We start from the raw sequence: 27,105 nt of genomic DNA, 5'->3' as shown, positions 1-27,105 counted from the left end.
TCTATACATTAAGCAGGTTTTGTTATGTTGCTAAATTAACACTGCAGTTTTTATTGGTTGCCAAAATTAAAATTCACCCATAGTTTTAACTGGGAAACTGTGAGTATCCTAGACCAAGCTAAATCCAAAAATGCTAGGGAATTCCTAGAAGTTTGGCATTCAGACAAATCAGCCAACAATAGACACATACAGATAAACCACATTTATAGATCATTCAAAAGAGACAATAAAAAAACGAAGAAGGAAACAAAATGACCAGAACACATCTTCTCCAGCAGCCTACACCCAGATAAGCAGGGATTAACACCAGACAAACCATCAAGCAGAAAACACTCAAGGAACTACCAAGGAGAAACCCCACCACCACCACCACCACTGGCAGGGCAAGCTACTTTATATAAACAGGGAGCAAACTCCACACTCAGTATCACTGATGATGTTACCTAGTTGGGTAATGAAACGTCTGCAAGCAAACAACCAAGCTCAGAGAGTGCCAAGGACTTCACAACATTAATTTTACTGCTATTAACTAATGAGCGGTGACTTATTTATACAGAGCGCCAAAGCCCTTTCCTGGGAACATTTCACAGCTGTATTTAGCGACTCCTCCTGAATGATCAATGTACACCCAGGATAAAGATTGACGCACGGAGGATGCAACAACTTTGCAGAAGTTATTTTTTATATATATATTTTATGAGACATTTCAAAGAATGTGTGTAAATAGGCAAAGAAAAGAAACAATTAAAAGGGATAAAAAAGGAGAATACAAATGAATAATCAAGAGAGTAACAAAAGTCATAGAGGTTATAATTTTCTAGTATATCATTCAGCTGTGAATCGCTGAATACATTATATCATTTTAAAAGCTTGAAAATCACTAAACCTTGCAGAAATTAAATAGGCCCAAATGCTGCTTACACCTACATGAAAGATCACGTGGAAAGCTTGCACTGACTGCCTTGAACAATCTGGCAGAAATGAGACATACACTTGCAATAGATAACTACAACAAAACATTGCTTTTTGTTTAAAGTTGGGATTCTTGCAAAGATGAAATAAGAGAACCTGTGGTACTGCTACACTCCTAAAGAATCCCTACACAAACAAACCTATGCAGGCTATATGGATTTTAGCATCAGCAGTTCTCAAGCTCTCTCTGCTCCAAATACACTGAAATCTGTTATAACCCATAATGAAGTTCATTCAATCAAAGGGTGGGATATAAATATTTTAAATAATTACAGAGGAGTTTCCAAAGATTTGCACCATTACCAAAAAGACCCTATTTTGGGTTGATTAGCTCTTGAAATACTAAGCCTGGGTGAATGGCAGAGGCCAGACTATGCTTCAGAACGAGTTCCGTTCCTAAGTCTGTCTTTAACTCGAATTTGTATGTAAGTCAGAACTCGTACTTACTAATGGGCTGCCTGTTACTAACAGCGTTCTCCTTCCTTGAGCCAATGAACCACTGAAGCTGCGCATTGCTTTCATGAACTGCTGAAAACAGGCTGTACATTAAAAACGTGGAGCTTCAGTGGTTCATGAAAACACTGCGTGGCTTCAGCGGTTCATCGGCTTGAGGAAGGAGAACGCCATCTGGCAGTTTTAGTAATAGGTAGCCTGTTTGTAAGTTAATTGCATCAACTTTTGTTATTGCATCAGATCTCTAGAAATTAACTGAAAGCATATCTTACTGCTGTTGCTTGCCCTGAATGTTAGTTATAAGTTGTACATTTGCTTTTATTTTTTAAATCAAATATTATAATGAATTATAATTATAATATTAAATTTTGTGTTAAACGATGGCATACAAGTACTGAAAGCAAAACAAGGTATTTGGGCAATTTAAAGACTAACATATTTTTGTTTGATTAGCTTTTATAACCAACCCTTTTCGGGAATTTTGAGTTGATATAGATGGGGTATCTCCCCTAATATCATCACTACAACAAGCAGCCATTGGAATGAGAGAATAGCTGGTCCAAAGGCACCCAGTGAGTTCTGTGGTTGACTGAGAACTTGACCTGGACCTCCCCAGTCCCAGTCCAATTCTTTAACCATTATACCACACCATTTCTTATTTTATGGTGAATTTTCATGACTACAAATCAGCTTCACCAGATTAAGCCTGCAGGGAACAGCATGGAACCACAAGAAAATACAGAGGCTTTGACCAAACAGATAAGAAAAAATGCTTAAAATTTGGCCGGTCATCCAAAAAGTGGATTTAGAATGGACTTTAGGATGAGTATAGAAATTCTATTATGAACTATGTACTTAAATATACCATTCTTTTCCATTCAAGTTCAATATCTTTAATTCAAAATATATATCCAAATGTCCACAGAATATTTCAAGTTTCCCCAGGATCCTGGTAAGTACTAGTCAGAACACTAACTTCCATAATATATGCTAGATTCAACATTTGTCTTTTATTGCATAAACAAGTCAAAAAGCTGATCAGCACAGGTTTTAAGTACAGGTAATCATACACAAGGTCTAAAGTGTGGTTTTACTATAGTTCGCTAAGTCAGCGTAAACGCAAGTTAAACATTGTAAACATGAAATAATTTTTCACAGCAAAAGTTAGTTTATAGTTACAAACATGGCACTATCAAAGATTTGCCCAAAACTATTTGAAAAGCTTGTAGAATGTTTGTAAAAAATTCTATAATAGATGTATAAAACTTTATCAATAAATTTACATGGCGAATTGACCTTCCATAACTGAAACAACTTAAAACTGGCCTCCTACCAATTATACAAATCCAAGAAAATCTTTACCATTTCATCATCCATTCTCTAATTGCAAACTCATCTCATTTCATGTAGACTAAAAAAATACTCAACACTATTATCATTTTTAATTATGCACCATACATACTTGCATGAATTCGTTGCAGACTGATTGTTTTTTCCAGTTCTCGCCGCAATTTTACTTCTGCTCCATATTTTCCAACTGTGCCATCATCCACCAGTATGAAATGGGAATGAAGATTATTCAGGACGTTTAATTTACTTAAAGGATTTAGCAGAGTTTGATATGGAGCAACTACCTAAACATAAAACAAAATTAATCTGTTCCTGTGTAATAAATCAAAGTTACTCTTTCAAACATTAAGCAGTCTACAATTGCCAGTGATCATCACATCCATTAGTTAAGGATCAATGCTTTATTCCTATAGAAAGAAAGTGGTAATACAAGAAGAAACTGCACATGACTTTATTCAAAAGTGGAAGACTATTACAATTAAATTGTAATGCAGTCAATTAACACATTTTAATTAGTTTTTACATTTTAAAATATTCTCTTGCAAAATCAAGGCTTTCAATGTGTCCAAAATAGAGAGTTTTTAAATATCTTGCTTTATTCTGATATACTGTACTCGCTTGACAACTGACACGAAGTGTAAATTCTCTGCAAGAAGAATCCACCTTTCATTCCCCATTCACTTCACAATTACATGTTATGACCTTAAGAATTCAAATCAAAGCCTTAATAAGATCATCCCCAGTTAACAGCACATACAATTAACTTTATGAACTTACATCTCTCCCAACAAGATCATTTCTATTTTCAATCACTCCCCAAGGAGCTATTCCAATAGTGCAAATCTTTCGAGATGATCGAGAGGCATGCTCCTTCAGAGCATCACCAACATGTTTTGCAACTCCTGTGCAAGAACAAAGTTATATGTGCATTGATAATAAATATCCACAAAACTCAGCAGCGCAGTTCATAAATCATACCCAACCAATCCTTATCTAGCTCTATCTCTTAAGCCCAGTGACATCCCAGGATTCCAAATATACTATCTCCATGGATCTTTAGAAACCAGTCCCACAGATGTCATTCTGACATCAAAACAGTAACAGGACACAGAACCAATTGCCTTGCGCTTGTAAATTAAAAGTATGTTTCAAGTCAAGACATCACCTGTGTTCACTCCTCCAGTTATAATCCAGGCTCCTGTTGTTACTGCAGCTTTAATAAGGCCTTTACCAAGCAACTGTTTGATTCGTGGATGAAGCTCAAATTTTTGCATCCCTCCATGTACAGAAACAACAAGCTTTGGCAGTTCCAGCTGCCATTCTTTAAGCATAAGCTGTAGGATGGCTTCAGGTCTGGTGTCATATGACAATCGTACATACTAACAAAACAAAAAAAAAGAGGAAAATGTTAACAATCTTTAATAATGAAACTAGCAAAAAATAAAACTCAGACTTATACAATTCATGACTAGACACAAATATACAATTGGCAGGGTTATCCAAATTCAGGATAGTTTCTAATGAGTGTTTTAAAAGATTAAATATCTGCCTCAGATTTTTGGATTCATAAAATGATTTGTTTGATTTTGGTTTAGCATATTCTGCAAATACAGCCATTCTAATTTGTAACCATTAGTTAATAGTTTAATAATGCAAATCTAGCCATAAAGCCTTAGTTAACAAACCATGGTTAAAATAAAGTATAGCTTAGCATACACACAAATGACTTCATGACTTAAGGCATAAAGATAAGCCTAAATAGCTTTTGGAAATATAATTTAAGAATACCAATTTTAACAGATTTGCTCTAGCTTCCACAATACTTTTGGTGTGAGTTCAAAGTATAAGTGATGACTTTTCAACAGCTGAAATTCTTGTATTTGTCACCTTCAGTATGTTGTACAGATCTGTTAAGCTGGTTTGTCTCTGTGTCCCATCTACAGGTGTCCCATCAATATAAAAACATAGGAGAAAGAAGGAAGGGTTTCCTTGGCTGTGGCACTCTGTTACTGAAAACCTTTCGTTTAGACACCTGATTTACACCAAGGTGTTCTTTTATCACAAAATGAAAATTGCCCCATTCATGGAAATGTTTGAGCTACTACTTGGTTTTAACTTACAACCTCTTTATATTGGAGTTTGGAGTTTGATGTTTTCTATGTTCCCTGTGGTTTGTGTTGTTTCTATTATTTATATCCCATCTTAATATCAACAGATACAGTGTGAGTTACAAATATTTTAGTAAATAAATGGACCTATTTTTATAGCATACAAAAAAGAACAACACGTGGACCTTGTCAGAGGCCATAGGCTGACTTGCTCCTTCTTCCACCTTAATAGCCATCATTTAATAGCCATCATTTAACTAAACATAATCAGAAGAAATTACAAGCTGGCTTCTTCTTCAAAACTGGAGGTAAACCACTTTAACAGTAATCAGAGTATGCTTCAGTTCACGTATTATAGAAAATGATGGCTATTCGAAGTGGAGAAAAAAATGTACATGGTACTAATGAAAATATAATTAAATTGTAATGTGCTATTATAAGCCAATCTTTTCTTTCCATAACAAAAAATAACAAACTAATTCAGCCGAAAGTCTATCACAGAAAATAATAATATGCTGCAAACAGGATTAACAGTGGGATTGTTTCTGCATGAATTGTTTAAAATGTGTTAAAAATTCAAGAAATTCAACATGGTGACTAAGAAACAAATGTCCACATCCCAATGACTAATTCAAGAGTGTGCATATATCTAAACATACTTCCTAATAATGTTGAAGAATAAACAACATGGAATAAAGTGAAATAGAATTGCTTCAATTAAACCTCCATTTCAGTAAATTACCAGTATCAACAAAATACAAAGAAAATCTGAAATGCTGAATTAAATAAATGAATAAATTTAATATCCATATTAATGGATAAATTAATAGCCATTGATAAAGATATAAAATCCAGTTCAAAAGGCAAAGTATAAATAGTTGTTAGCCCCATCCATGGAAGCTTATTAAAAGGAAGTTTAGATAATAAAACATACAACTCCATTACATTATAAACTGAAGGGGAATTCAGTCATATGGGAACTTGGCTTAACTTCCATCTAATTCCATCCTATCACCTCTGTGTTTAAAGACTGATACTGCTATTTTAATCTTCACTTAGGATAATGCATTTGAAGATGATTCCTCAAGAAGCCATCAACTCCACCATTAGATGACAAATAGAACATTTGGTACAAACCTTAGCTCGGTAGGAGTGTGAGCCTCCTTGAAAATTAATGATACCATAAGCATCCGTTGAACTCTGTTCCGTATGTTTTTCTACAGACCATTCTTCTAGTTCCTGATTAAAATTTTCACCTAGTTTCACATCGGAATATTTCATGGCAAGGCTTGCAGTAAAGCAAGCATGTTGCCGTACCAAACGACCACAGCAGCACCTAAAGAAAATAACCTCAATTCAGGAAATTGGACAGACGCATTGCAATAACATCACCAGCTGCGGTACGCTTTCATCGTGTTTCACAGTCTCCATTTTTGTAGAGAAAATACCTGTTAACTTCCATCAAAATTTAAACTAGTTACTGTCTTTAAAAACTGCAATTCCGTATTTTCAGAAACTTTGGGAAGAAGCTCCCGTTTCAAAGGTCACATTAAAGAAATCAATTTGCAGTATAATGAAGATTCATAAAGATACTTTGTAAGAGAGATAATATCTAAGGGCTAGAATGCCACGATAGGAGGGATTTCTTTTTCTTTTTTTTACTGTTCATTTTAACAGATGTCTACCTACGCTATGCTTTTCAGGTAAGCATTTCTTTTTTTCATTTAACCTTCTCTACATTTTCACTTGTTTCTGCTTCCAAGGACTTTTTAGACTGATTATAGAGTTTACAGATATTTTACTTATATTATTTAACCAAGTTTTTTTTTTAAAAAAAAAAGAAGGGGGAGTAATTGTTTTATTTAATGCAAAACTACTTACCTGACAAGTTGCTGACAAATCTGACATCCTGGAAGGCATCTATGATTAAAAATATAAGAAGATAGTGTAAAAACTGTCATTGTTATATTCAAAAGTTACATTTCTGGCTGGCACTGTATGACCTTTTTTTCCCAATTAAGCTTATTTTTTTGTGCACAGGTTCACTACAGAACAAAGGAAAAAGAGTGAAACCCAGCAAATCTATTTCATGATATGCATGAGCAAAACAAAGAACTGGTATTTTCTCCAGCTATGGGATGTATCCAATGCAGCACAAATTAGAGGAGAAATCCTAATTCCTTCTTCTCCTTTAGATCCCTGGGCAAACCCCAAAGGCCTCTTTTTGCACTCCTATTCATTTTCAGTAATTAAAGCACCCCTGTCTCATATCACAGAACTTTCCCCTCAAATTTCTTAAACCCAAATCCCTACTGCAGAAATTAGTAGACCTCTCTCAGGTCTCTCATGAGAATTCTGGGACCTGCAGGTAAGGCCTGGGGAGGGTACCAAAGGCTGCATCCCTTTTCATTTACCTGTGAGGATCCTTTGAACTTGGTATTATGTACACACATTCCCGTTTGGTGAAAGTATTTTCTATCCAAGATTTCTGGGACTGTAAAATAAAGTATTTTAAAAATCACGCCAAGGCAATATCATACTTGCAGAGAGTTGTTTCTCGTGGGATCTATCATCCATATCGATCAGTAACAATGTCTAGCTATGTGCCTCCCCCATCACCCATCAGTGTTCAAGCATTTATAGCTCAGGCCATCACACAGGTCCGCTGTTTATGCCTTGCTACCTTAAAGTAGATTAAGATTAATCTCACCAAATCAGTTTTTGTGTAAAGTGTCTGCTACTTAAAGTAAAAATTGCATTTTGATTAACTGATTGATTAATTTATGATGAAACAACACAAACTGGAGTTTTTGAAAATCAAGTTTAAGGAGGTTTTAATTTGCTGCTCTCCTACAATGTTAAATTTGCTACAGGTATTTTGAAACTTGGGTTAATAACAACAATATTTAATTCATGATGGAGATTCATTTCAAAATGTTCCATACCTAAGTACTGTGGAAAACACAACTGTAGTTTTCCAATAAATATACTTTGTAAACATACTTGAGATTATTCCATCTGAATTTCATCTGACTTTTCAAATTAAACCTTTCACAGCATGCTTATTAGGCCAACAGATACACAAGACATCCATTTGGTAAACGACTCACAATTTAGCCTGAACATTTCTATGAAAAACTCTTCAAAATTTTACCATTAACACAGCTATACTAAACAGGGAAGAAAATATTTGTCTGCTTTCAGATACTCTACTAAGTGCATGTTACCTTATCTCTTTATCTCTGTAGGGCATTTAACCACCTCTTATCAATATCTTATTTGTGAATAAAGACAAATATGCTGAAATCACGCAAACAACCCATTATATCGAACAGAAATAGGATGAGCGTTAAGGCAGGATTGTAAGCAAGAAACCAATCGTTGACATGAATCCCTAGAAACTGCTTAACCAAAAATTAAATATTTTACTACAAACATTCAAGTGAAAACATATGAACAAGTTTATATTCACTTAGCTAGTATATTCCCTGGGGGGGGGGGGGACAAAAGCTGGTGATACGCAAATTAGTGCCTAGAAATTCCTCTCTTAGCACCAACATATTCACTAGTGCGTGTATGTTTGTATGTGTATGTAAAACAGAAGCTTTCATGTTGCAAAGCAAAGGGGACACTTTTTGTTTACAAACATGCCTTGGCCCCCACATAAGCCCAAAAGATTCCCACTTGGTTCAAAAATACAGGCAACTAAACTAACCAGAAATTTACTATGGTGGAAAAGCACAGGAATATGGTTGAAGAGGAATGCCAGGCTGGACTGTTGTCACAATAAAGCTAACTTCAAGATCCAGGCTTGTTAGAGGAACAGCAAGCCAAAAGTGAATGCTATCTACAATTGTAATTTATCTTTATAAGTTAAGGATTTGCTGATCTGGGATAAAAAAGATTTGGAAAAAAATGTGCATGAAAAACAAATACATAATAATATATCATTGTAGCAATGTTCAATGTTAAAGAAAGTTATTATGCTGCTATTTCCAAGTTAACAAAATTTTTGTAAAACTACTCCATGTCGCACAGTCCCACAACAATGGCATCAGCTAGCAAAGCAATACAATGTAATGTTAGCTGGACTACAGAGCTCTTCATAAATGGCAAATATCAACTGGTAATTGCACCATGCTGTTAGCTGTTGAGAAATCTCACTGATTTATTATATGGACTTCAATTTCTACTTTTCCATAATACAAATCAAAATATGAATTTATATTCTCTCAATCTTTCCCAAAGCATGAGTTAGATGATACAAAATGTGAACAGTGTCATACAAGGCCAGAAAAAAATTATAAAATGTATATTTATAAAGTAAGACTTTTCCAACCTATCCATATAATTGTAAAAAAAAAACGAATAAAGGCATTTTGACATGGAAGACAAAAATATTAGGTATTTAATTCAGTTTCTTCAACACAACCGATATAAAAGATGAGCTAGCAATTTGGAATCTGGTGATAGTTCATTACAGCTCTTTACAGCACTTAAGTTTGAGACAGAAATTTAATTAGTAATTGAATTCAGACTTCTTTTTAAAGTTGGGAAACTGAGCAACGCAAAAGATTTTTGTTACATTCAGCATAAGAATAACGTTTAAAAACCTATAAAACTCTTTATAATATATTTGGTTTCAGATGCTCTAGGCACCTTAGTTATTTGTATAATATTAAAAGTAAATAGTTAACATCATAAAACTGGCAAAAACATTTCTAAAAAATACCTGATCAAGATACAAGGTCCACCTTATTTTTTCTTTGCAGAAATCCATGGTCAACAACTACTAGCAGTCTCCTTTGAGGATCAATCTTATACCACGAAGTTTACTCTAATTTAAGGTTTTAGAGATGACAGGTTATAACAACACACTGCTGCCTAAAATGCAGGATGAGATCAGACCTTAAAATAATTTAACATTACATTATAGGGACCATTCTATTATTGCATTTGAATGGAGTGAATATTCTGAGGGGTTTTCTCTTTAATAAGTACAGCTATAACTCTATAAATTAAAGTATGTTGTATAAGAGAATGGATTTATCAGAATATATTAAAATTAACATGCATGTTCTGCCACACTACATTATAGTTGTGTTTTGGAGATTGATACTTTAACCTTTGTTATACAATAACATTTTAAAATTCACTAATATTTAATTGTTGGTTAATTAATATAACTCAGCACTGGCTCCCAAGAACTACAACTAAAAATTCACCATCACTGACTAACCAATTTGAGCCCACCAATACTGTAGGGCATGAAGCAAATAAACTCTGAAAGATAACAGATGTTTGATCCAGAGGATTGAGATGACACTACAGTATGTATGTGTGTGTGTGTGTTTATAACCCAACCATATTCTGTAACAATTAGTATTGTTTACACAGAACAGTAAGCGGGAATTCCCATTTATACCTGAATAAGCAGCATGTCCACGTTTAGGAATATGGCTGTATATTGTTCACAAGATCCAGAAACTATAACAAGGCATAAATGGAGTTGTCTAAAGATCAGTCACACCCAATAGCAGGAGAAAATAGATGAACAATTGGAAAGGGTTTGACAACATGCTAGTCATTCATCTGTAAGTTAGACTTCTGGCATATGGTTCTCAGCAAATCCAGACATGTGTTACTATTCTATCATCAAGGGCTGAGCCTATTCAAGAGACAAATCCTTCACATGGCAATTTATTCAGTTATATGAATTACTGTTGCATTTGACATGCTGTAAATTGCCTTATGAATAAGTAAACAGAGTGTTCCCTTGTATTAGGCAGTTATTCAAGCCTACATTTAAGTGCAATGGAGTATGTAATGGCAAGTACTACCTATTGTCAAATCAGAGGTCTATGGCAAACCGCCTCCGTGCATCACTGTATCACTTTATCTATCTAGAAAAGCAGAGGTCAGTTCAGTAATAAAAAGAAAGTAAAACAAAGAGACAATGTTCAAATCAGGAGAAAGAACAAAAAGGCAGCACTAGATAAAATATTCCCTCTGAATTAAATGGAACTGTATGCATGTTTACTCAAAAATGTTTACTCAAAAATGAGTTTCTTGGAGGTTATCCTCAAGAAAGCATGCATGAAATTGCAGTGTCAACAGGATATTACAAACCAAGTGGGAATAATTGTGTCCCTAACTTATTAATGGAACTGGTGCATTTCAGAGAGAAAAAAGCCACAGACTGCAAAGAAACCACAATGTAATCAAAGATCCCTGTTCTCACCACCGATAAAGCTGGGCCAATTGAGATGCTATTCTCTACTTTCACAAGTCTCTGCCAAAACCATACTCCCATATTCTGCACTGCCTGATCTTTCTCCGAAGAAAAAGAGAGCGAGTTAACTGGGGGATATCACATGTATGTAAATATAGGCTTCCTCTACTCTGTAATTCAGACTCCCCAAACACAATAAGATTCAATGACATTAAAATCTCTGAATGTAACTATTCCCTGTGCTATTATGGCACAGCACCAACTTCTTCACATTCCCTTTCTCCTGTTGCAATTTCATGAAATTGTTAGATGTATGATTTCAAAGAGTATTCAGAAACCCAGAAGATAAATCACTTAGGGGGTGAATAGTGGATTTAAACTTATAGTTCCATAACTACATAGAGTACACAACTGCTTTAAAACGCTAAGAGGTCCTTTATAATCACACATACAATATAGTTCCGCCTCCACACCAACTTTCCTTCTCAGTTTGAAGGTGGCAACCTCCTATATGTGTAAGCTTCCCTTGGAGATATGTGTAACACTCTCCTTTCTTGCATTCTGCAAAGTCATTAAAACTTTTCATTCTATGGAGCTTTTGGACCTAATTGACATTATGGGCATTCATCTTGATAGTACTGCTTGTTTCAATCACTGTTTTTTTTCTTTTCTACTTTGTTGTAGACCAAGATTATACTTTATGACTGGGACAGTCTACAAATACTGTAAATAAACAAATAAACATTTTCCAATAAAAAATCTTTGTCCCAGTCTATGTTAAAAATGCATGTGTTTTTGTAAAAATGCAAACACCTATGATATTCACACACATTTTGTTCAAACTACTTTTAAGGGAACTTTTGACAAAAAAAAAAAAGGATACATTTTAATTGCAAAACTCTTCAATGTAAGTGACATAACCTGACATTAATTTTCCAATTAAGAAAATTCATATGTCAAACAGTGCATTTTGCTGCAATGGTTTAAAAGCACACTACAGAAGTTATCTTGAAAAAGATCGCCACAACTCAGACAGTAACGAGAACACATTTACAAAATCATGAATTTCCCCAATTTGCAAAAAGCCCACTTGAACAGAAATACTTGATTAACCAAACACATGGTGATCATGGGACAGAGCTGTGACCCATATCTAGTTGACTGTAACACCTCATTGAACAACATGCTTCCAGAGCAATAGCTGGAAGGCAAACATTCCAGACTTTATTTTCCCATCATCGTGAATCTCATTTAGAAACTGAGCACCTGGACCTCACTGAACACAGTGAGTTCACACATATAAAGTAGTTTGTTAGCAGCATTTCTTCCTTGTTCAGTAGTCCAAACAGAACAATTTAGTAGAGACTGCATATCATTTTAAAAGAATGTATACTAGATATTTTGCAAGGGATTTCTTCCCAAATATATCTGTATAATATCTAGGGAGTCACACTTTTTAATCACTTTATCCAGAAATTTATGTCCCAGAAGAATATTAGGTATCGTGTTCCTATCAGATATCTTCCTTATAATAAATTACTCCTAATTCAAAAAAAAACCTTTCTCAGGAACACTCAAACTGTATCAATAGTGGGTTTATACATGCATACAATCCACACAAGCCTAATTTAGCTTGTAAAAATTCTAAACAATAATTGAAGTCTAGCCTTTTGCAATGTGGTACCTACCAGAAATGGTGGTCTGTAATATCCATTGTACCCTCAACCAGCAATGGTATTTAGGTGAAAAGGTTGTTGTCACCTTTATACATTTTTTTTGTGTTATGCTAAAGTAACCGTATCTCATTGGCTTGAAATTCCATCTTAATATACAGAATGGAACCATATAACTTTGTTGTGCATCTTATCCCAAAAGGTACAGAGTTTTATGGACTTGTCCAGAATAGCATCAGGTTTTTTGCTACAAGGAAATGCAGAAAGAGGAGGAAGTTGCCAAAAGTCAGATATTATCCTTCATCCATTCAAAGTGCTTTACAAAAAGTTTCAAGGTTGAAACGTCCTGACCCTAAAACATCTTGTTCCAATCTTATCAGAATGTTCACATGTTGGAACAGCCATGACAGAAGCCATCTGGCCTAGAAAGGCCATACTAATTGCAAAATGGAGATCAGACAGACAATTTCAAGATCAGACCCGTTTTGGAAAGGTGGGAATGCTTCTGAGGAGGCTGGAACAGCCCTTCTCATACTAGGACATCTCAGAGTCAAATTATTAGTACACCTCTACCTTCATATAAACTATACCTTTATTAAGATATTAGAATGCTTGAGTAATAAAATTTAATGCTACCTTGTAATTACTAATGTTATCGTAAGAATTTAGTATGCAATGGTTCAAATGAAAAAGAAAGTTTTACTATTTTGTGATACAAACTCAACTGCAAAATCTTACTCTTCTGAGATCCACCTTAACGAGGAAAACTTTTTTAAGATGCTGTCTCAAGAAAAGCTGCACGTAAAAGCTACCTTGGGTTGCTTGCATGTGCATTTAGAAATAATCTAAAAAAGCCCAATTTTATTTTTTTTAAATGCTCTAACATCTCAAACTTTTTAAAAATATACATATTCCAAATCACTTGTATTTTCAAAACAATTTCACGTCGTTTGGGAACACAGAAAATAGCAAAGATAAACATTAAGTTATGTATTTCCTAGAGTTGTTTAAACATCTAGGCTCCAACAAACCCCAACAGACGCCTCACTCCCTTGCTGTCATTGCAAATGCAAGGTTACCTATTCCTGTAATTACTAAGTCTTAAGCAGGACAAAGAAGCACTAGCTAGCCAGCTCATGTAGCAAGCTATATTTAAAGCTATCTTCCAAACAACAAGATCCAAAAAGTTACTAAAATATTATTTGCATTGTCCAGATACATGATTTTGAGAATTCTCAGTAATAACAAAATCTGAGGGGCACAGAAGTTAGAAAACAAAAATGTATTTAGATCAAGCATAATCTGAAGCAACTGCTCCAACTTGGCTTCTTTTGGAGGTAAGAGCAGTTAAATAAATCAGGAACTTACATCCACAGTTTGTTTAGCATTATATCCAAATCAGGATCCTTGGTTTGTTCCTCTATTATCAATTCTAAAAAACAGACAAGGCTTTGCAATGCACAATAAGTAGGAGAGGAACCAGCCAGGCACCTAATTTGGATGAAACACTATGGACAATGTCTTCCTAGCTGGCTTAATCAGCCAACTAGCAGCAGGAGCCAAACAAGAGCAACTGCTTGTATGTCTCAAAACACTTGCTAATTCTAAAGAATTCTGGTACAGGGTTTATGGAGATAGCCTGAAGTTGTTCATACAAACCATACTTGGGTCCCCATGTGCAAAGTGAGGGATATAAACTAATCCACTTCTAGAGACTGCTGCATCATTGTTAGGACGCCTTCTCATCCTGGAGATTTGCTAACATCAATGTCTTTGTGAACTGATATTACAAATCTGTATTTCCACTATTAAGCAAAGTCAGATTGCTTCTAGTCTAGAATATATATTTCTCCATTCTTTTATTTGCTATGAGCCTTTAAGGTATGTAAGTAACCAAAATACCCACGTTTTCAAAACATAGAAAATGAAAAGGCTTCCTTTTAAGATACCAAAGGTGTCCCTGTGTGCAAATCTCTATAATTCAAAACCTAAATAAGGAAGTGTTTAAATCCAGCCACTCTTTAACATGCTTGCCACTTAGACAGAAACCTATGTTATTATTGCTCAGAAGCCCCTTATCTTTTATTATGATGATGCATTAAAAAGTACAAGCATAAACACTTAAAACACATTTTTTAGAATTCAATCTTGATTATAACTATTGAAGAGTGAGTCTTTGCATTCTGCCATGAATCTCTAGAGAGAGAGAGGAAACAGTATCAGTTTTCCTCATTTTTCTGGCACCAGAATAAGAAATTCTGTGTTGATCCTGGTACTGTAAGTGGTATGCCAAGAAATACAAACTTTAATTTAGAGGCTGCTTTGATATTGTAATGACATTTGATCTCCTCCAACATCATTGATTTAAAAAGTTAGAAAATGTTCTAAAATGTTAGTATATGTTCTAGCTTGTTATCTGCACAACTTTGTTAAACTGCATGAATCAGCACCCCTCTAGCCAAACAGCCAGAGATACAATGTATTGTCGAAGGCTTTCACAGCCGGCATACGATGGCTGGTGTGGGTCTTCCGGGCTTCCAGAACATGGCCACACAGCCCGGAAGACCCACACCAGCCAGAGATACACATTACTGAAAGAGTATAAATGGTCTTGCTCTGTCTCTCATCTACACCTTTAGAAGGCAACATTTGGAGACAAATAAACAATTAAGAACTCTAATACTTAAAAAAACCCAGATACAATATCTGTATCAATTACCAGAAATCTCACACTATCCATTGCCTAACAAATATTTTGGTTTATATTAGAATGGTGATCATCATTCAGGATAGATATGGAAGCACAACTAAAAGAAGAAAATCAGTTTTAATCTTTTAGCATTTGTTTAGATCTAGACTTTACCTGCTGTAATTTCTTCTCAAATAAAATAAGTGGCCCATTGGGGCCACTTTTAAACTTGCTTTTTTTCCTGCGACTACTATGAGAAGTGTAAAAATCTTCATAGGAAGATTTATGATCTCCAATAACATAAATTGTTTTCCCAAGTCAGAAGCAACATTTAGAAATCTCCTGACTCACAAAATGATCCTCAACAAGTTTAAAAGTTGGGTCACTCTTTTCATTTCTCTTTTTTCAGTCATTTTTGTCTTGCAGCTTTGTGCAAAACAAAATATGTAAATTCCTCTGAATTTTGATTCTGATCAAAACTGTAAAAGCCAAGATAAAACAAACGGCAATGGAATCTTCAAATAGTTCCACATACTTCCAGATTATCACAGGGCATTACACCTAACCTCAGCTTAGAAGAAACAATAGTAGCAAAGATAAAATATACAGATAGTCCCCAGGTTAAGAATGCCCGGTTTACAGTCGACCCATAGTTAAGAACGGAGCCTACTGCAGCAAAACTCAAGTTAAATACACAATGATTCGAGTTAAATACACAATGCTTAGAGTTACACAATGCTACAGCCCGGAAGACCCACACCAGTCATCCTACTTATACAGTACTATTCAATAATACTGTTCTGGCTTGCATACAAATTTGACTTAAGGACAGACCTTGGGAGTGGAACTCAGTCTTAAACTGGGGACTACCTGTATTTCTTTTCCATCTCCCCAGGTAGCTTGAACCGTTGCATGCTAAACTCTCACCTATATCAAATTAGACAAGATTACTAACTGAATGGTAGCATTACATTTTATTATTCAAACATTATAATATTTTAATAAGGAGTATACTGAACTAAGTTCAGTAAGTTCAAATCCTGATCTCATTAGATGACACCGAGATACCTCTTATCTCTTAACCTGACTCCCTTTATAAAGTTTTTATCAGGATAAAATAAATACAAGGATTATATATACTGCCCTGAAGTAAGCATTTTTAATTAAACACAAAAACTAAACGTAAGGAACTAAAAGTGTACCTTTCCATATGCATAAATTGCTACAATAAAAGTTGCACAATTGCTGACTGTGTTATTGGAGGCAAACAGCAAGTAAATTAGTATATATTGAACAGCTACTAACATAATTGTTTAACTCCGTTTTTATTGCCACAAAGTCACCAAATACAATCAGAGTGATGATTTTAAGCATAAAAGTGCTAATTAGGGCTGATCCATTTTTATGTTAAAAATACTTCCTGTTTTTACAACCCCCATAAAGGTCATGAGAAGACTCAGCTCACAGTTCCATCTTTGACAGAAATTAGACTGACAACAATGCCAGACTGTTAACATAGCACAAGTGGTATTGTTTTTATAATTAACTTATGAAAAGCATCGCAATGGCAAGCTTAGTAGATGCTGAATTTTAAAATAAATAAAAAAAATAGGAACTGATGGTAATCAAGTATGAAACTCTCCTTCAGCTCCTTCAGAAAGCAGCATACAACTACATCTAATTTTATTGTCTCCTGTAATTTACTAGAGAAACAAGAATAACTACTTCCAGTTGATTTAATAGCCCCTATACAGTAGAAGTTATAAGAGAACAGTCTGGGTTTTTATGGTACCCTCCTTTGCTCACACCTAGTAACCAGACTTCCATGTCAAGGAACTGCCTTTCGTTTAATTTAGCTTTCTTTATAGTCAGAAACTAGCTTCCAGCAGAATATACAATCCAAAGAAATGGACAGAACGGAGAGTAAAGATAATAACGATTGTAAATAATTAAGGAATTTTTAAAAAATCAAAAATGTGCAAGAATCCAAGAAAAACTGCTCATTGGGAAAGTTATTATATAATCTCTGATCTCTAATCTGAATTCAGCAGGATTTACTTCAGGAAAGAGCATGCTAAACCTAATCATCCATTTGAAATATCATTTACTCATGCAGAATTCAGCAGACTTTAATACTGAATGGGTTGACCCAGGATTGTGATACAAGATTGTTTCAGCACAGAGAAAGTCAAATTTCTTCAAAATAAGTATTTTGGATTGTTTGATTTGAAAGCTACTGAACAAAAGTGAACTACCTTTCTGACCTGGAGGTCTCCTACACAGAAACATAAGCACCACTATTTGTTCTTCATCCTCCAAGCACTATGGAGCAAAGTTACTGCAAGAGAGGGGAAATAATCCTGCTTGAAGACTAATGTTTACCACTAAAAATCAGTAATTTTAAGGGAAGGGAAAAATATGCCTTCCCTCCTTCTGTCTCAATGATTTCCCAGTACAAGAAACTAGCCATTTCAAAGCAAAGGTGGAGAAAACCTTCCCCTTAATACTGATTCTTTGCTTCACTCTGAGCGATATCTGACTAGTCAGTGTATGAAACAAGTTGCCAGACAAGATGAATTTTCAGTCATTTCACTGCTGTACTTATCTTTATCTTAGTGATCAAACAGAAAGCGTCAACCATGTCCTTGCAAAAGCTAAATGACTTCCAAATCGTGAGGGAAAAGACAGTAAACTTAGCATTTTACGTGCATTGAGGGGGCAAATCACTATAAAAAGAACTTGAACAATATTTTAAAAACTGTTGAGGTTGAACAATTTTTTTTTAATTCTCACGGGGGCGGGGGAAAATAAATGGCCACTAACAATAAACTAAAGAAAAAATTACAATGATCAGATATCAGAAGGAGCCTAGTAGCACCTTTTCTGACTAATCAACTAATTTGAAAGGTCTTTGCTTTCATGAGCTACATCTCACTTCTTCAGATGCACTGAGATCATGAAAGCTAAAGCCTTTTACAGTAATAAAAAATGTTGGTCAGAAAATGTGCTACCAGACGCCTTCTGATGTTTGGCTACTACAGACTAACATGGCTCTCCTCCTACAATAGTCAGATAAAGACAACTGAGCTTTGAGGTATTTTGGCAATATTTGCTGAAATACACAGTCCAGAGAATTGACAGTACAAAACTCCAGATGAACCCAAAAAGTAATGGGCTATTAAATATATAATCCAAACTAAAGGTTTATTTCAGAGAAGAGTATCCAGGTTTATAGAACATCAGTTAATGGATGGTATAATCATGTTATAACATTTTGCTTAACTGTAATACCAAGCTATGAAGATACACAAAGTAAGTACAGTACGCTGAATATGTGGTGGAATCAGGACCTATCTAAAGAAACATTTTTCAGCCAAGGCATTTATAGGGATCCAAATGTTGAGTCCCTGTTACTTATTAGGTAAATCAATCCATACCCTGAAATATTTCCCAATTTTAAATCAGGGAAATGAGACACAAACACCTTAGAAGTGATTCAGTTTATACATACAGTATTTGAAACTCGTAGGGGGGAAAAACGCCAACAAAATTTATTTCTTTATTAAGAAATACAGCACAGAACAGGATACAGAACACAATGAAAAACAAATACGAAGTAATCTAAACTGGTTCAGCATCTCTCACAAAGACAACTATAATAGCTCAGCCGCCAACTTGGGCTACATGGTAGAGCAGGGTTTCTCAACCTTGGCAACTCTAGGACGTGTGGACTTCAACTCCCAGAATTCCCCAGCCAGCAAGGCTGGCTGGGGAATTCTGGGAGTTGACGCCCACACGTCTTAGAGTTGCCAAGGTTGAGAAACACTGCAGTAGAGGCAGAGGTGGAAACATACTCCAATCTCTCCAAAGGCTTACCATTCCCAGTGGAAGCCAGCTGGCCTGTATGTTTGTTTGCAATTGGTCAGTAGCCACCAGATTGGCTGAAGTTTCGGCTTTTCAACAACCACTTCCCACTATTTTTTAACAAATGCAGGTGGTGCTCTATATTTGTGTGACTAACAAAATATTGTATATATTTCCAAACAATCCCATATCTTATTTGGGGGAAGGGTATTCATATTCAAAAACTAGGCAAGTCCCAATATCTATTTCCTTTAAGTACTGCTCACAGGCAACAGAATTACAAATTTATAATCAAGTAATTTAGCTGGGGGAGTTTTGAATCCTGAAGCTTTTATAGAAGGCAAAAGGTGAAACTGTTAATGAGAGGTTATGCATTGCATACCGAATTTACACACTTCTAACTGCAAAGTTGTTTTTTTCTTTATTACCTTGCCTGAACTATCAGATCAGAGCACAGCAAGTGAGCACATTTTAAGGACTCTAAAGGCATGCATCTCAGATTACTTCACACATGTCTTTCACTTGCCTCTGGGTGTGCATGCCTGGAAACTCTTCCTGTTTCTTCACTGCCTACTGAGAAATGAGAAATTTAGTGACTCAAAAAAACCGTAAAGCTACCATGTAGAACTGGATTGCTAACACTGCATTTTGGATTATCTGAATAATGCAGTTTGCACTGACACCACTTATGCCTCTATCTAAGCTGCAACAGCCAGAGTATTGGCACCAGTTCAGGCAACAGACCTGCTGTAGATGTGTGTTGTCTGGTCCAGAAAAGCCCTTCAAACATGCAAATTTCTTCCACTAGAATTAAGTACTGTGCAGTGTTACTTTTACAACAGGATTCTAAAACAGAACTGAAGGCTTGATTGCAAACTCTAGTAAACATGATAAGCACTACAAAATAAAATAGTTCACTATGGTTAAAGCTAAGCACAAAAGGAAGGAGTGGAAATCTTTAACTACAACGAGGCGGATCACATTATGCCTGCAAAAGACATAGTTCTACAATGGTATGAAAGAACATAGCTGAACGCAGAAAAAAGTACATTTCAGATTTTCCCTTTAAACAGTTCTAAAGCGAGAAATATTTAAATGCAGCAGGAGGCATTGTGTATTACTCAAAAAAATCAGTACATAAAATAGAAAAAATCTTTATACCCCCCCCATTAAAATAACTAAGCTTCACTCTTAATTCTAATCTCCACTGTTATCAATATTCCAAAAGATGTGATTCGTTGTGTAGAAAGGATAGAATGAAGATTAACTGAAACAGATATATCCAGAATAATTCCTCCTAACAGGTTTTCCGCGTAAATCCTTCCAGAATTTGCATTTATCCTAACAAAATGAATCGTGCCTTAAGAAAGCAACAAATGTGATCCAACAAAAATTAAAACAGATACAACACATATCCTTTAGTCAAAACTAATGGGGAAAGACAGTTGTTGTTATAATAGACAAGTTAAACTTACAAGAAGGCAAATACAATCAAACAATAAGACAAGGTGCTTACAACCAACAGGATTTTCATGAGTTAAGGCAAAGATGCAAGCTGATTATCAAGAGTAGATTATCTCATAAAAGTCTTGATTGGGAGAAAAACTTTACGAGAAAAATTAACATGGATTACAGTATTTCTACTAGGTGTGAAAAAACACTGCAGCAGGGATCTAAGGGAGATCTCTAGGGTACAGCTTTACCTACAAAGGGTGTGGTACTGATCTGATTACTGAAAACTTCTGAATATGCTCGGAGAAACATCATAATGAACTTGGTGACCTAAATTGAGGATAGAAGAAAAGATCAATAGAACATTTAGTTCTGAGGGCGGATTCAATCGTAGGTGATCAAAGCAAATAAGCAAAATAGCCGTCCTTCTTGCCTCAACAAGTGCACTTTACTCAAGTCCTTCTTGAGTAAAAATTGGGAAGGGAGAAGAAAATAAAGGAAATCAGCAATTACAAGAGAAGGATGGTTTCATGTTAAATCACTGCACTAATTGTACTGAGGCAAACTTTTTCCCAGTATAGATAGGCAATACACAAAGAGCTTGTTTTCCTAATACTGCACATTAGAAACTGCTAGTCTAAGGTGGATGGTTCACTGCAATTATGCTCTTTTCTTATGCTACAAACTGAAAATTCTTAAATTGTACTGCCTGGAGTGTGCTTCTTATACTTTTCATCAAACGTCACTCCTTTGCTCAACCCTCTCGAAAAAGGAGTTGCTCAACATGGATATTTGATCTGAAAGACAATAACTAATTCTGGGAAATATTCAACAACTCAATTTTATTGCCAACTTTCATTATTAAAACTTTGTATCTGACTAATAGATAAAAGGTTATTACGAAGGAAAAATGAAGGTCTTACACAACAGCCAAAGTAATTAGAAATAAAAAATTTCCAAAATATAGATTTGTTAGGTTTGGAAGATCAGATAATAGCAAACAAAATGGACAGAAATATAGATTATGAGATCAGTTCTAATATCTGTTCAATCAGAGCCATCCAAGTGTGAAGGTACATATAATTCATAATCTCTGCCCCTACTGGGGAGAGCAGGGGACTAGAGAAGAGAGACAGACATGAATTTTGCCCTACCAGCAAACATTTTGCTTTGAAGGCCAATTTTGTAAATCATTTTGAACTAAATGATAGATGATATCAATTATTTTTGTTTTCACTTATTCTCAATATGATGAAATTCAACTATAAATTCAACATAAAACTAACAAAATAGTTTTCTAACAAAACTGAAGCTAAAGCAATTGGCTATTTGAAGCCCAGCAGCAACTGTTCTCTATACAAGGGTAGTTAAAAAACAATGGAAAAGATCTGCTACTTGATATTTGTACACTGACTTTGATGTTGTTTTGATCGTCTATGCAACTGAGGCATTAATCATTGTTTTATAGGTACAGTAATGTTACAAGATAATGGTTCTCAGGATGGAAGTGACTAATATGATGTAATCATACTTGACTGGCCATCTCTAATTTTTCTCTAATAGGATTTAAGGAGACATTCAAGAAACCAAATTCGTGTATTTTTCTTTTAAATATTTCATCATTCAAGATAACGAGAGCTGTAGTGTTTCGCTTAACACAACCCTAATAACTGAATCTTTCTAAATGAACTCCCAAGTTATATTCTAAGCATAATTTTTCAATTTGCAAAACATTTTGATGAAGTTCCAAGAGAAAAAATCGGCTACATAAAAAAATAGCCTAATAGTTGATATATTTATTTGAAAATATTGCTAATGTCTTAAACTGCAGTATGAAGACACTGAATAATATTTATATAGCTCAAAGGTAGGTTTTATAACATAGAATTATGTTGAACATATTCATAAACTCACATAAACACCAGGGAAACAAATGGATTTAAGTAGCAATTTGAATTAAGAAGGGTAATAGCTGGAAGATATGTTCACATATTTCAACAAGTGACAGCACCTGGCTGACCATACTTGGACTCAGAAGCTAAGCCTGGTTAAGACTTCCATGAGAAACCTCTATAGAGTATCAGGACCGTAGGCTAAACTGGGAAGTTAAAAAAAAAAAAAACCTGAAAAAAGAGATTGGCAAATCACTTTTGCTTTTCGGACAAGAAAACTACATACATAGATGAATCTATTAAATCATCAGAAATGTAACTCAACTTGAAGATCTGTGCAGATATATTTACTGATCCTGGAACCCTAAACTAACTGAATTGTTCAGAACTGGAATCTTAATCATGGTTACTTATGAGCAAATCTTTACACACATGCAGAAAAATAATAGGGCAAACAAAGAGCTAAATGAAAGAATGAAGGGATTTGATGAAGCTGGCCAAATTGTGGGTTCTTCCATCTTTTTTGTTTCCAGGATTTGTGACCATGAAAACCACAGTACACTTACATTTGAGAAGTGCAGTAAAGCTTCAGAAAAAAACCAGGGAACTCTGAATAACTTGGCAGAAAAGATATGTGTCTGAATTACTCTTTACACTGACACCTTAAGAAAATACAACCACCTCTTTTTAACTGTGAAAAACAAGCCACTAACAGATATAAAGAGATCTAAAATCAACAAAAAGTGATATTTCCAAAATTATCTTTAAGCTCAGCTTCAACATTTTTGCTTTCCCTTAAAATATAAAGTCTCATATCTGCAATTATCACAGAGTCAGTTACAAGCATGTGTATTTAAAAAACCTCCAGTGAAAAAAATTAATGGTTTGCCAGTAAGATTTGTTCAGATCAAGTTATTAGAGAGAAAGCTGCTTTGCCCTGTTTACATTTCCACTTGCTTGTTTTGCCCCACTTTGCAAACCAGGGGTTGCTAAATAAGAATTTATTGAATAAATCACCATCAGCTTTAAACCAGTGTTTACAAATCACAACAGCTAACTCCACAGAAACACTAAGGTAAACACACTTAAACCTCATTATGACATGACTTGGGATTCTAGCTGGCATCTGGAATCTTCACATATTTTAAGAACACTCTACAATTCCTAAGTAGTTTTCAAAATTAAATGATGTATATCTCTTTTAAAGGACTGCAATGGCTACTGAAACTGAAATAAATATATCTCCACTATTCTATTGAATGTACTAAACTTCATGAAGTAGAACTACAATAATGAAGTTGGTGATTTTTTTCTCTATAGCATCTCTTTTATGGCTGTGGGTTGGGGGGGGGTCTTTGAAGACTTTATTGGGATGCTACAAGTTCTGGAAGTTTTACAACAGTCCTTTTCTACAGGATGCTAAAATGATATTTGGAGTGCACAATTTTGTGATGCTACAGATCTGACAGAGATCTCATTTTGAGGTGAATTCTAGAATTGTGTATTTGCTGTTAGAACTCTAAGGGTTCCTATGATCTGTACAAGTAGCTGTTCTGAAACCTGTATAGGGATACAGTAATTAAATCTGATGATCTTTCAATTATTCTGGACAAAACATTCAAGGTACTCTATAGGGATAAGAAATACTCTGTAAGAGATATACTCTGTGGTCTATACTCTTTAATGAATCTCTCTGTTATAAAGTCAACAGAATACTTAAAGGCAGTGTTAACGGTTACTTCAAATAATCCTTCCCATCCCTTATGGTAAATTATTTACTTCATGTGGGAAGCTTTTGAAGGTTCATGAGGGTTGGAGGTATCAAAATGGATAGATTTAGGGTTGGCAGTCATAACAATAGTGGAAGAAGAATATTTATAGCAAACAAATTCTATCAGCCACATCCCACTAACAGCCAGACTAGGACATACCTTTGAAGCTCCCTTAAATAGAAAGTTGAAAAGGAGCATTTTGAAAGCACTGTCAGCTAGAAAATGACCTTAGGTTGAACACATTTGAAAGTGCAGGTCAGCTAATTGGGTCTACAGTCAACCAGCCTAATCTGCTTCTTCAACACTCACCTCCGTTGAGAACCTAAGGGCATGGATCAGGCCACATGTCACCTGACAAGACCCATGCTTTCAAATGTGCTACTCTAAAACTGGACTTGGAGAATTTGGAAGGAGAAAATTCATTTAGCATCTTTTCTTGGATGTAGCCTGTGATTCTTTTTTCCCCCCATGGGGGAACAGTCCTTGAGGAAAAAGTAAGGTAATTAAGTTTTAATTTATGGGGATTACAAGAATGACTACCTGCATTCTTTTTTCTAATTTCTTAGGCACTGTAAGTTATTACCTGTATGCAAAGAAGCAAGTGAGAGAATTGTACCCAAATGGCAAAAAGACGACTTCGGGCTTGTCATAATTTCTATAAACAGACCCACCAACCAGCCAGATGGAAAACAACAAACAAAACAAAATTTAAGAATAGAAGCTGGATTAACATTTCACACCAAACAGTAATGTGATTTGTTCCATTTGAGTTTAGGATATTGTGTGAACCCAGCCTATTGTGACTTACTTCACAAATGATGGGATAAGCAAACCTTGGTGAGCATAATAGGTGAACCCAACCAATGCTCTGAACATATGCTGAGACTCAGCTCCCAGACTTGTCACATAAAAGGTTTCTGCTGGACATCCAAAGCTTTCTTTGTATCAACTGAGAGTCAGAAAACCGGACAGAAATCAATCTCAACGGGTCAAACTCCTGCCAATCCTGCCCTACAGAAACAGAAGGGCTTCTCCAGGTTTGTTTATCTTAAAAGCCATTCCATGTGGTCCTTAACATAAAATAAAACTTAGTGTAGCCCAGGGCTCAAATGACACAAGGACCAGGAGAGATCAAGAAAATGTGTTTTATATGGGGAATGTTCTGTTTAATAAATAAGGGGTTTCTGAATTGTTGACATAAGAAAAACCTGGACAGATTAGACCAAATGGCTGCCTAATCTGACATGACAGACAACCAGCTGCCTCTAAGGAGCTCCCCATCCGTTCCTCTGCCCATGTTGCCGCCCATCCAAATATTAGGTGGCATCCACGACTGGGCTGGGCTCCCTGGAGACTCTGGCACACAATGAACTAAACTGTATTTTATGCGGGTAACCCAATTTTCAGGGTTGGCCCAGCAAGATCGGAAGGGGCAACCTTATGCCCTAGGAAAGGGGGCTGCTGACCTCTTTTCCCATGCTCCTCCTCAGCTACATGTTTAAGATAAGGAGGAACATTAATAGATTCGTTAGTTATTAATGTATGCTGTACGAATAGATTTTTTTTTTAGTTAAGGGAGCGTTGATAGACCCCGCTGCATCCCATTCCCCCAGCTATTCAGCACAGCTGGTCAGCCACCGCCGACCTCTCCCCTTCTGGAGGTGCTGGACTACAGTCCCCTTCTGGCCCAATCTGCGGGAGGGGCAGTCCAAGGGGGGCGAGTTGGGCAACCGCGGTGGCAGCGCCAGCCCCAAGCTGCGTGCGCGCGACGCGCCGTTCCCACGTTCCCCTGCACCCGGGTCTCCTCAATTCGGCTCAACCCGCGGCGGCGGCCACCCACCCCCTCCCCGTCGCTGCTGCAGCGCAGAGCCGGGCCTCGGGCCGGGCCTCACCATCCTCCTCAGGGGCGGCGGGCGGCGGCGAGGGTCTCTGGGCGCCGGCGGCTCTGGCTCTGCTCACGCCGGGCGGCTCCCGCTCGTGGTTCGGCTTCGGCGGTGGCGGGGCCTGTCTCCATCTATCGGCGCTGAGCCGGGCAGCTGCGCGAGGCCGAGGCGGCCGGGCGAGGCGGCCGGGCGCGCGGGCGGCGTCTCCTCGCCGGAAGGCCGCCGCGGCGGCGGAAAGCTGCGGAGGGGGCGGCCGCCGAGGCAGCGGGCACGGCTCGCGGCAGGCTCCGGCTGGGGCTCCAGAGCGGCGGCGGCGGCGGCGAGGGCAGGAGCGGCCTGGTGGCTCCTTCTCATAATTGTGCGACTGGGCCGGCAGCAGCGCAGCGGCCTGGCGCGTCAGCTCGCGCCGCCCTGCTCGCGCTCGCCTGCCCGCCCCGCGCCCGCTCGCTCGCTCGCCCGCCCTCCCGCCGGCGAGGGGAGAAGCCCAGGCAGCCTGCCTCTCTCCGCCTCTCGCCCCGCGGAGCCCAGGCCGGGCAGAGCGGCTGAGGTGTGTTTGTGCGTCTGTGTGTGGTGGGGGGGTGCGTTGCGTTGTACACACGGAGGGTCAGCCGCCAGGCGGACGTGTCAGGGACGCACACGCGTCTGCCCCCAGACACGCGCACGCAGACCATCTCCCCGCGTCGGGGCGGCTCACGCACGGCGTTTCTTCACTCGCACGCACGCCCATCCATCCACCCACCCACACGCCCACCTCCTTCGACTCAC

The 27,105-nt window shown here is 36.9% G+C and overlaps 1 protein-coding gene across 2 annotated transcripts in view; it reads right to left on the bottom strand.

The window, feature by feature from the left end:
- Positions 1-26,488, bottom strand: part of TRPM7 (transient receptor potential cation channel subfamily M member 7) — a 56,788-nt gene extending 30,300 nt beyond the window's left edge. For both annotated transcript variants that reach the window (XM_088148592.1, XM_088148593.1), the window contains exons 1-7: positions 26,350-26,488; positions 7,298-7,377; positions 6,765-6,803; positions 6,021-6,219; positions 3,941-4,154; positions 3,553-3,677; positions 2,888-3,059 (exon numbers count right to left, since the gene is read on the bottom strand). In XM_088148592.1, the coding sequence (XP_088004718.1) occupies positions 2,888-3,059; positions 3,553-3,677; positions 3,941-4,154; positions 6,021-6,219; positions 6,765-6,803; positions 7,298-7,377; positions 26,350-26,352 (832 nt within the window). In that variant the 5' untranslated portion in view covers positions 26,353-26,488. The remainder of the gene's footprint in view (positions 1-2,887; positions 3,060-3,552; positions 3,678-3,940; positions 4,155-6,020; positions 6,220-6,764; positions 6,804-7,297; positions 7,378-26,349) is intronic.
- Positions 26,489-27,105: the final 617 nt, after the last annotated feature.

This window comes from Python bivittatus, unplaced genomic scaffold (genome assembly GCF_059951505.1).
Source record: "Python bivittatus isolate LINGU-HERP-01145 unplaced genomic scaffold, Pbiv_v1 ctg000530_np1212, whole genome shotgun sequence".
Lineage (NCBI taxonomy): Eukaryota > Metazoa > Chordata > Lepidosauria > Squamata > Pythonidae > Python > Python bivittatus.
The sequence above is the reverse complement of the archived record's forward strand: the minus strand, read 5'-3'. Positions and strand labels throughout refer to the sequence as shown.